The sequence below is a fragment of the Hypomesus nipponensis genome, chromosome 10 (genome assembly GCF_054491055.1).
Source record: "Hypomesus nipponensis isolate SF chromosome 10, ASM5449105v1, whole genome shotgun sequence".
NCBI lineage: Eukaryota > Metazoa > Chordata > Actinopteri > Osmeriformes > Osmeridae > Hypomesus > Hypomesus nipponensis.
This window is the reverse complement of record NC_140370.1, coordinates 3,695,225-3,705,000: the sequence shown is the minus strand read 5'-3', so window position 1 is coordinate 3,705,000 and position 9,776 is coordinate 3,695,225. Positions and strand designations below refer to the sequence as shown.

General features: G+C 45.3%; 2 protein-coding genes across 3 annotated transcripts in view; both read right to left on the bottom strand.

The window, feature by feature from the left end:
• Window positions 1-3,498, bottom strand: part of phlpp1 (PH domain and leucine rich repeat protein phosphatase 1) — a 37,937-nt gene extending 34,439 nt beyond the window's left edge. Inside the window, exon 1 of the mRNA XM_084707092.1 lies at window positions 1,555-3,498. Within this exon, the coding sequence (XP_084563218.1) occupies window positions 1,555-3,184 (1,630 nt within the window). The 5' untranslated portion in view covers window positions 3,185-3,498. The remainder of the gene's footprint in view (window positions 1-1,554) is intronic.
• A 4,510-nt stretch (window positions 3,499-8,008) lies between these two features.
• LOC146270856 (uncharacterized) lies at window positions 8,009-9,032 on the bottom strand. 2 transcript variants are annotated; one of them, XM_084708298.1, is made up of 4 exons: window positions 8,808-9,032; window positions 8,591-8,692; window positions 8,368-8,475; window positions 8,009-8,258 (listed from the first exon to the last, which is right to left on the bottom strand). In XM_084708298.1, exons 1-4 carry the CDS (start codon window positions 9,015-9,017, stop codon window positions 8,106-8,108), a joined length of 573 nt encoding a protein of 190 aa, XP_084564424.1. In that variant the 5' UTR covers window positions 9,018-9,032; the 3' UTR covers window positions 8,009-8,105. The 2 variants fall into 2 exon arrangements, with proteins under 2 accessions (XP_084564424.1, XP_084564423.1); XM_084708297.1 differs by having other exon boundaries at window positions 8,009-8,261; window positions 8,808-9,007.
• Window positions 9,033-9,776: the final 744 nt, after the last annotated feature.

Below are 9,776 nucleotides of genomic sequence, written 5' to 3'. Positions count from 1 at the left end.
GTGGTTGTGGCTGGCTGGCTGGCTGGCTGGCTGGCTGGGTGGGTGGGGAGGGCTCAGGTGACCAGAGTTAAGCTGGCTCACATGGGGCCAGGAGGCGTTGGCCTCTGAAGGAGCATCAAAGCCCTGCCTTGCTGCTGCCGGCTCAGCTGACTGCCACACACACACACACACACACGCCTGTGGAACAGCGTTACACACACCCAAATGCACAGCACAGGCCGCCGCTCACCGCATGAGCCCCGCTCGTGCAGTTTATCGTCCAAACCCATCTAAATGGGCTCATTCTCGAACCCGCTCGGCCTTTCGGCAACACAAAAGGTCTGAGGGGCGCACGTGACCGTGAAGGTGAACGGAGACGATATCAACATGTAGCCAATTCCGCAGGTTTCACATTGGGTCTTGACCCCCCCCCTGGGCACTGCGTGTTCCTTCTCTGGACACCAGTGCTTGGAACAGAGCACCGGGAGGGGGAGGGGGGGGGGGGGTGGACGTCTCAACACTTCGGTGGCTTTGGACCGGGGAAGAAAAACCCGGCGCCTCCACCTTCGGTAACCTCTGACCCCTCCTGGTCAGAGCCTGGTACACAGACAGAGCCTGACGGCGTTTTACTAATCGTCTCCAGTCCCCCAGCAGAGATGGCGGGGGGGGGGGGGCGAAAGAAAGAGCTTCCTGAGCTCTCGCTGGGCCCGCTAACTTGGCAGCTCGATAGCGGGTGTGACAGTAGCGGCGGACCGTGCCAAAGGGATGGTGCGCTGTGCGGCATCTTAATGACCAGAATTCACCAGGCTCCACACAGAGCCAGGGTTTATAGCCCCCCCCCCCCCCCCCCGCCACCCGCACCCCCCTCCCTGCACCCCCACACGGGCATTCAGGCTTTTCATTGGGGGACGGTCATGGGGCAGAAGCCAGAACAGGGCCTGCGTCGGAGGGCCGTAAGTCGGTGGCTTTGTGGCGATGTCATGCGAGTCCACGGGAGCCGAGCGTGCCGCTAGCGTCCCACAAAGACGGGGGGGATGCTGTCGTTTAAAAATAAACGACAACTTCCAAAATCCTAGGAGGTCCCTCTCTGGCAGGGCACCTCTACTGAGGCCCCCCCCCCAACCGCCCCCCCCACCATCACACTCGCACAACCCTGCCGAACCCCATTCACGTTGTCAGCGCACGCACAGTCAACTGTGGGGGTTGCAGGCCTCTACATGTCTGGAATTAGGTGAGCTACGTTTCATTCACGCTTACCCGGCCAATACAGGTGCACATTATTACTCTTCTGTCTCGGTTCTGGAGTGCTACTCTCCTATGTGTCAGTCAGAGTTGATGGCTAACGAGTTCAGGAAGGAATGGGGCTGCTTTATTCTATCTGTTCTATCTATCTGTAGGCCTGTGTCATTTTAGCTAACTTAGCTGACTTTTGTTCAATACATTAAAGGAGATTCTAGGTTTAGGTTTACCCTGTCTTAGTACAAGGAGACCTGTGTCTGATCCTCATAACCACACACACGACTGTGCTGGTAAACAGGAAGTGCTGGACGAAGTTAACAAAACGTGACTTATTACCTGCATAGAAGCGTAGCAGGGAGCCGATTTCCGTGTTCATTCCCTCCTCTTGCACCCGCCACAGATCCTTAAATCCAAGTTTGAAGAGGAAGTCATTTTGAATCTGGAGAGGCCGCTCCTCCTGGCCCAGCCTCCGGACAGCCTCGCCGTGGAGCTGGACGTAAAGTTGGGGACAGGAGTCCCATGAGTCGGAACTCTGGTCGGGCGTCAAGCCGGCTTTTACGGCGCCTCGGCGATAGTCAGGGTCTTGGATGTCGGGCGCAGTACCTGCCAAACCGGCTCTGGACAATGAACTTGCACTGCTGCTGGATGGCAGGCTGCCCAGATTTAGAGGTTCGAGTCTGTTACCTGCCCCCTTATCATCTGCCATGCCATTTAAATGCCCAACGTTGCGAAGATTGTAGTTAGCAGAGACAGAGTTGATCCCATTGGGAAGATGTGGTGGGAGCGGATCGATGCTTGCATCGAGTTCCAGTTCGTCTGAGGAGCTACCGTATGTGTCAAGGCCCTCCGTGACGCTGTCAAACGTGGGGCTTAGTATGGAGGCATCAGTGCCCAGGATCATGTCATCGCTGAGGGAGTCCCGGTGTTCACTGAGCCTGGCCCCGGAGCTCAGGTCATCGAACGCACTACTCTCCACATCCGAACCGGAATTCAAACCATAGCTGTCCAATCCATTCAACCTCTGTTCCGAATCGTCGTCATTCGGCGTATCCATATTCGAATTTGAATTCAGATCCGACAGCGAACATGTTATATTATCCTGCGACTCGGAGTCTGGAGTAAAAAGTTTTGCATCGATATCCTGTTGCTTTTGCCTCTCATTTTCGTTTTCCATAAGCAACAGCCTCAGGCTGTCACTAGCCTGGTCTGATAGGCCGCCTCGGAATTCCGTCGTTCCCAAAGAACTCAGATGGTTGCATTTAATACCACCATCTTCATTCTTGCATTGATTAGCATTACATGCGTATTTCTCATTACAGTTTCCGTTCTGATCAGTCTTAAGGTTATCTTTACAAAAAATGCGCAACACAGAGTATGACTTACTGCAGAGTTTGCTCAGACGGAGCGCCATCTCGCCGGCTGTGGTGTCCATCGTGCAAAGCACCGGCCTGGGATATGAAGGCGTGAGTCTGTCGTGAACATGTATGGATCCTCTGTACAAATCCGCTCGCACCCATTCTCTGTCTGAGGGCTGTAATTGCATGTTCTGTCGATGTCTCAACAAAGTCTTCCTATCCAGACTTTGAGTGTGTAAAGAGGCAGAGGAGAGGGCCGAGTTCATCTTGACGCCGGAGGCGGCGGTGACAGCTGAGGTGGTAGTGGTTGCAGCTGTGGTTGAGAGGTTTCGCTTCAACCTCCTCCGTCTCAACAGGAGCGAGTTGGAGTTGCTGGATAAGCTCCGGCCATTTGTGGATGTCGTCCCAATACTTTTATTCAAACCACTCGACTCCACAGCAGCGGTAGTTTCAGATAGGTTATTCCCATTCCTCACCTTCACACGAGAAGCTGACAAATGTCCACCGCCATCATCCGCCGGAGTCCCCTGTGCGACAGGCAGTCCGCAGGATTTCTTGAACTTCGTCGCACTTACATCTGCCAATCCATCCTCTGTCCACGCACTTTCCATCGTGCCAAATGAAAAGTCCACTAGATCACGGTGCGCACTTGGCTAAACATCTACTTTCTACATTTAAAAGCTTGCTAAAATAAAAACAATAGCCTACATTAAATGTCCGCCGACTGGGCGGTGTAGGCTACTTCTAGCACTACTCATTCACTTATTTGCCTTCGTGTTCCAGTCGGAAGCTCCACTGTTCCAGAAAACATTTAACCGACGAAATCCGCGGAATAGAGGCTGTGCTCGCATTGGGATCAGTGCAAGGGCGGAGACGTGACTGTACGTCTCATTTACACAGAAATACTATGGTAGAATATGAAATGAACCTACCTCTTACGCAAATATTTGATACTATATATTCATGAGGGGATACAAGATGGGGGCGCTGTCAACAACGCATTGCTTTATGGGAAATGTGTTTTCAATAAAACACGGTACGTCCTCCCCCCTTATAAATACTGAACTAAAGAAATACATTTCCCAACCACTATGAGGTAGAAAGCAGACAGGAAGAGGCAAGGTTCAGAATTGTGCCGCGCCTCCTTGTGCCGTCACATTTAACCTGTGAAGGGTCAAAATAAATAAGATAATACAAATGTTTTTACATTTAGTTAATTAAACAGACGCTGTATTAGCCTTCATGGTAAACCTAGGGATAGGCAAACGATGTCCTGTGAAGCTTTGGTCAAATGTAGGCTATAATCCTGTGATTGGTTATTTTCCAAATCTTACTGTTGGGGTGTTAACATTAGGGATACAATGTTTGACAATATTTAGCCCATATTAGAAAGAATTTAACAAGAAAAAAGTGTTTTTCCTAATGCTGTAATGAATTGGAAACAAACTCTTCTCGTTCTTTAAAGAAAGTATGGTCACATCATTAATAATTGTGTAATTCCTAAAAAAATCTAAGAAACTCGTTACAAAATTATAAATCAATATTATTCTTGTACTGTTTTACTTTATTACTAAGTTCAATGAAGGGGTTTAAAAATGAATGTTGTTTTTGTAAAGAGGAATTGGAGACAATCAAATAATTTGGGTCTCAAGTTTCATTCATCATTTTTGACATTTTTCCTAAGATTATTCAAATAGCCTAAGTGATAAAATGGTCTTGTTTCTAGATTGTGATACAGGTTTAAAAGAAAATTGAGAATACAATTTAAATATTTGGAATATTTCTATTTGGAAAGCATCACGTATGTAAATCAAAATATATGCCTAGCTTATGTCCATTTTACCAAAAGCTAGGCTTTTTTCCATCGACTTTAATATATTTTATATACTTCAGGTTCCTCGGGGTGAACATCAGCAATGATCTCACCTGGTCTGCTCACACGGACAAGGTGGTAAAAGCGGCCTTGAAACGCCTCTTCTTCTTGAAGAGACTGAAGAAGTTTGGTATGGACTCAGTCATCGTCACTAACTTTTACAGATGCACTAGAGAACATTCTGACTGGTTGCATCACAGTGTGTTATGGGAGCTGCACAGACAGGGACCGCAAGGCCCTATGTAGTGTGGTCCGTTCTGCTGAGTTCATCATCAGCAGGAAGCTCCAAGCCCTACAGGACACCTACCACACACGATGCTTCATGAAAGCTGGCAGGATTCCAAGAGACTGTTACCACCCATCCTTCAGTCTTTTTACCCCGTTGCCTTATGGCAGGCGCTACCGAAGCATTCGGTCTGGCACACACAGACTGGACAACAGTTTCTTTCCAAGGGCCATCAGGCTTCTGAATGGACATTGATATGGACACTGATACACTTCTCACTATACACACTGTCACTTTCAGCTACTGGTTGCACTATCAGCAATATTGCACTATTTTACTTCACTTGTCATAGGTTAACATAGGTTTATGAGTTTAGTATAGGTTATTATGTGTATTTAGAGGTTTAGTATACTGTATTGAATATTGTATATTATTGTATATTAGGAGGTTTACTATATTTTAGCTTATCATAGACTTAATCTATGTTCTGTGTACATGTTATGTTATGCCAGGTTGCTTTGCGTTGTCTTGTCCTAAGAATTTCAGTGCCCAGTCTGACCCTGTGTTGTTCTGTGCATCTGAAGCTTTGGTGGTTTCTTCCGGAGGATCGGCGCTCTGAAAATGGAGAGCACAGGGGCATCTGGTGGTTAGCAAAATGTATTGCAACCATTTAAACTGCTTGAATTAGATTGATTTTACTGGTAGTCACCGACGGTAGCCTACTACATCCGTATTTTATAAATAAAAAAGAATATATGTATAAAATTAAGGCTACGTTCGTTTATTTTGATCAGAGCAATCGATATTACCAGCAAAGTAACGCTTCCCGCAGTAAAGTTACAGTAATCTAGATAGAGCGTCAAATAAATTGGTTTGCATTTATAGCCTAAAGTGGGTCTCGTTGCTGGAGCCGGTGTTTAACTACATTTTGTGACCATTGTATTCTGTGACCGTAGATTGTGCTGTTGTCACTGTACATCGTATCAGACTAAGTTTATAACGTTTGTTTAGAAAAAATGCAGGATATGTATTTACATCTTAAATCTCATCTGCTTGTCACATTAGATTAAGCAGCGTAGTTGAAGCAGACGTCACACAAATATGGGAGGATCTACAGGGGGCAGTGAAGGCTCTAGAGTGTGCCCCTTGCCCGCCTGTGGATCCGCACATGCATAAAAACAACTGTAGGTTATTTTATGTTTTTATGTTTTTTATGTTTTTATTTTAAGACCATTTTATGTTGATAGCCAGTAGCGGACTGGCTATGGGAAGCACCGGGAGAATTCCCGGTGGGTCAGTGGACGTACCAGAACGTTGCGCTTTAGTGTCTGGATTTGAAGTATATCTCTAGTCATCCTGTTCGCTTTGCAAATCGTTTCCATATTTTTTGTGACCGGACACCTGCTCCTCTGTTTCAGACTCTGCACCTGGAACCCGTTCACTCCCGCCTAACCACCCTCACCACCGACCTGAGTGGTGAGGGTGGACCTGCACGTTTGTTACCACCATCACCTGTACCCACCTGTCACCAATAAATACCTTTTCTTTCACCACCTACCAGTCCCGGTCTGCATTTGGGTCCCATCACTAGGAATTGTGACACAAAACGTTTTGGGACTGTCCTCCTTTTCAGGGTCATATGCTTCTGGTCACCCTGGTATATAACATGTATTTACACAAATAACAAGGACATTCTTCTCTTGAATTGTATGACAAATAAAGTATAATGTGAGACATCTGTCTCCCCTCCGTTTGGTTGCGTTATGAAGACAATCCTTCACTTTTTGATTCCGAGGGTTCGCGCGCTCCGGCAAGGGGGTGCCTCTCAAGGAAGCCGTGCATCTGATGGCACAACACCTGTTTTACACAATCACCAACTATCTATGTATAACCAAAAGACTGTCACCAGCTCAACCTGGGCTATCACATATTGTGATGGTCACCGTGAAAACGATGGTCACAGAATTTGGTGTTACATTACACGGGTATATGTAGATCTAGGTTGTTCTTTCCCAATAAAAAGGCCGTAGCAATGAAGTCAACATTGAGGGGGACAAGTCTGAGGGTCTGGTAAATGTTTTCCAGCTACAACGTAGGCCCACTATTCGGTAAACGCATTTTCTTTATTGAAAGAAACAAATCGTGTCTTAACATTTTCACCCTCTCCTTAACGCGTACATTCGTTCCTTCAAAAAGCATTGCATTCGTGTAAGCATGGACTAACCAAGTTCCCACGGTATTTTTTACAGCAGTACTTTTCTTTGAAATCAATGTAGTGAAAATGCCCCTTTGCACAAGGAAGAGTATTTAAAGATGATCACATTACATAAGAGTAAACAACTGCAGTTCTTTGGGATACAGCCCCACCTAGTGGTTTCAGAAGTGCATCTCGCTGAGGACAAATACAACTGCATGGCAATGCTGAATGTAGCCTACCCCATGAAATAGTATAATGTATCATAGTGACTGTAACCATAATGGCTTGAGACGTAACACCATCATCTTAAACACTGCTATTCTTATGGATGGAATACATTTAGGTATTAATCGCACAACTCACAACCCCTATAAGACCTCAAAAGTCACAGACATCAGCCCCCCGCTCACCCATTTGTAGGTAGCTGACTATTTTCTATTATGTGTTTGTATGTGAAGAAAAAACATCTGTTTATTTATGCTAAGCTAACATTAACTCTACTCTATGTTTTAATGACAAAAACATTAACCTATGTTGCATAAGCGCATCGACTACATTTTAAGTGCAGTGGTCTCAAAGGGACTTTGTGTATTTCACCATCCTGACCAGCTTCTCTCACTTTATGTATATAAGCATTGCATCACCATGTCTAGTATTGTTGTTGTCCACAGTGCGGCCACTTGGAAGCACTGTGGCCAATCACACACCTGGTTGCTGTTACCTCTGGTCAGTAAAGGTTTGCCCTATTGGGGGAAAGGTTGGTGTCATGTCAGTGGATATATATGCTACAAGGGCATCACTGTTCTTCATTTGTCGTCACTGATGTTTTGCTGATGCCATGAGATTTTAGTTATGGAGATGTGGCAGCTTGATTATTATCTCCAAAAGACATTGACTGGTACAAGGTGTTACGTTTCCCCATTCTAGTGTTGAATGTTTTTTATTGTTTTGCTTGGTCATTTAAGAACTAGCTGAAAATTCAAAAAAATTAATTGTTTTCAGCACAGGTTTACAGTAAACATATTTGTTTTTGGAATAGTTAATATAGGTTAATTATTCATATTTTGTGTGTATTAAATCATTACAGTGTGTCCCAAGATGTCATGTTCTTGATTTGAAATAAAATAATGTGACAATCATTCATTCTGAGATTCTTTATTACTATAAAAAAATAAAAAAATAAAAAATCAACAGAAAAAGTAGCGGAAATTACAACCCCGCCCCCAAAGTCGTTTTTTATGCTGTCTGAGTTCCTCCTCTTCCTTTGTTGCCTCCCCCAGCGATGGAGGACCCACCCCCAGGACGGGAACCCCCCTTGGATCCCTTGGAGCCCTTGGAGCCCTTGGAGCCAGAACCCTTTCCAGACTTACTCCTCCTCATCCTAATCTTCTGCTGCAGTCAGGAACACAAAGCAAAGATAGCCAGAAGGTAAGACATTTCAGTCAAAGGTAACACATGTCAACACTGAAATGATGATGTACAATGTTTTTAGACCTACCTTTAAAGCATCCTCTTTCTTCATGGGCTGACAAGACATTTTGGAGGTATCAATGTTGCTGGAATCCTGTACTGCATGGCTAACCACTAGGCTGCACGACAATGCTTGCTACAATGAGGAATTCATGTATTAGTCATAAACAGAGGGGGATTCTCTCTTCACATGCTGATATCAGTAGATTAAGTTCACATTTCTTCCCTATGTCTCGAATAGTTGGTCTTACCCCATTCTGCTTCAGAGGGCATGGCATGCCTTGCTGCTCCTGTGCCCCATTGCACACAGTCTCCCTTGCAATGAAAGACAGTCTTTTCTTTGCAGAGTTCAACTGGGAAAACACGTCAAAAAAGGACTGAATAATGCATAGTCTGGACAATCATAAAAAATTATTTTTTAACAGTTGTATACGATTTTTGTGTGTGCCATTGTGTCATTGTACTCACAGTGTCCTCTTGGAGTTCTTCTAGAAGTGGACGGAAAGTGCGTCCGTCAGCATCTCCACTGGCAAACAGGCCTGATAAGACGTCTTCATAGCTGAGCTCAGATGGTGTCTGAGCCTTCACCAGCAGGATGGCCACCAACAGCAACAAGTAGGATTGGATCTGAGTCTTCATCTTGAACTGTTGTCTGTCTCCAGCACTGAAAGTCTCCATAGTTTTATACTCTCCTCCCACAGAAAAAGCCCAGTGTTGAGCAAGCCGGTTTCAGGGAAATGCGAGTTTGGGGGCACTCCATGGCTGTTGGCCAGGGTTAAAAGTTCAAACACATCCTACTGTTTCGCAACCAAACCTCTAATCACTATACAGGCACATAACGGATTGATTTAACCTGCTTTCTACTTGTCAAACAGCCTACAGGGACAGCTGTTCCAGATGGTTCTCTCTAAACTGGAAATTTTCCGTAAAAGATAAACAGCACTTTCGATCATTCCAAACTTGTTTCGCAATCACGGGAAGCCCAAGTGGATCGACCTTGACTGGAACTCTTGCACCGGCTGGTATGTAAGTTATCTTTCGGTAGCTTAAAAATCTTCGCCACTACAGCCAGATCCTGAATACTGACAACACAGAAACAGTGCTGCTTTCCTCCCCACGTATCTGTTGAGTTTTCCACAAGTTTCTATTTCCAGTCTCCTTTGTTAAAGTTGAAAACACATGCTCATTAGTGCCATCTACTGTTCAGAAATCAGTTCTGGATGTTTTTAAATAGCCCACCTCCCACACACACACATACACACACACACGCACACACACACACACACACACACATCACTGCCATCACATACCATCACTGAAATTGTTGGGGGTTCAATAATGGCCAAACAACCAAAACTAATTCCCCTATGTTTGAAGGAAGAAGGGAAACTGAACAGTGTATTAACATTAACCAAATGATGCTCATACTAATGAAAT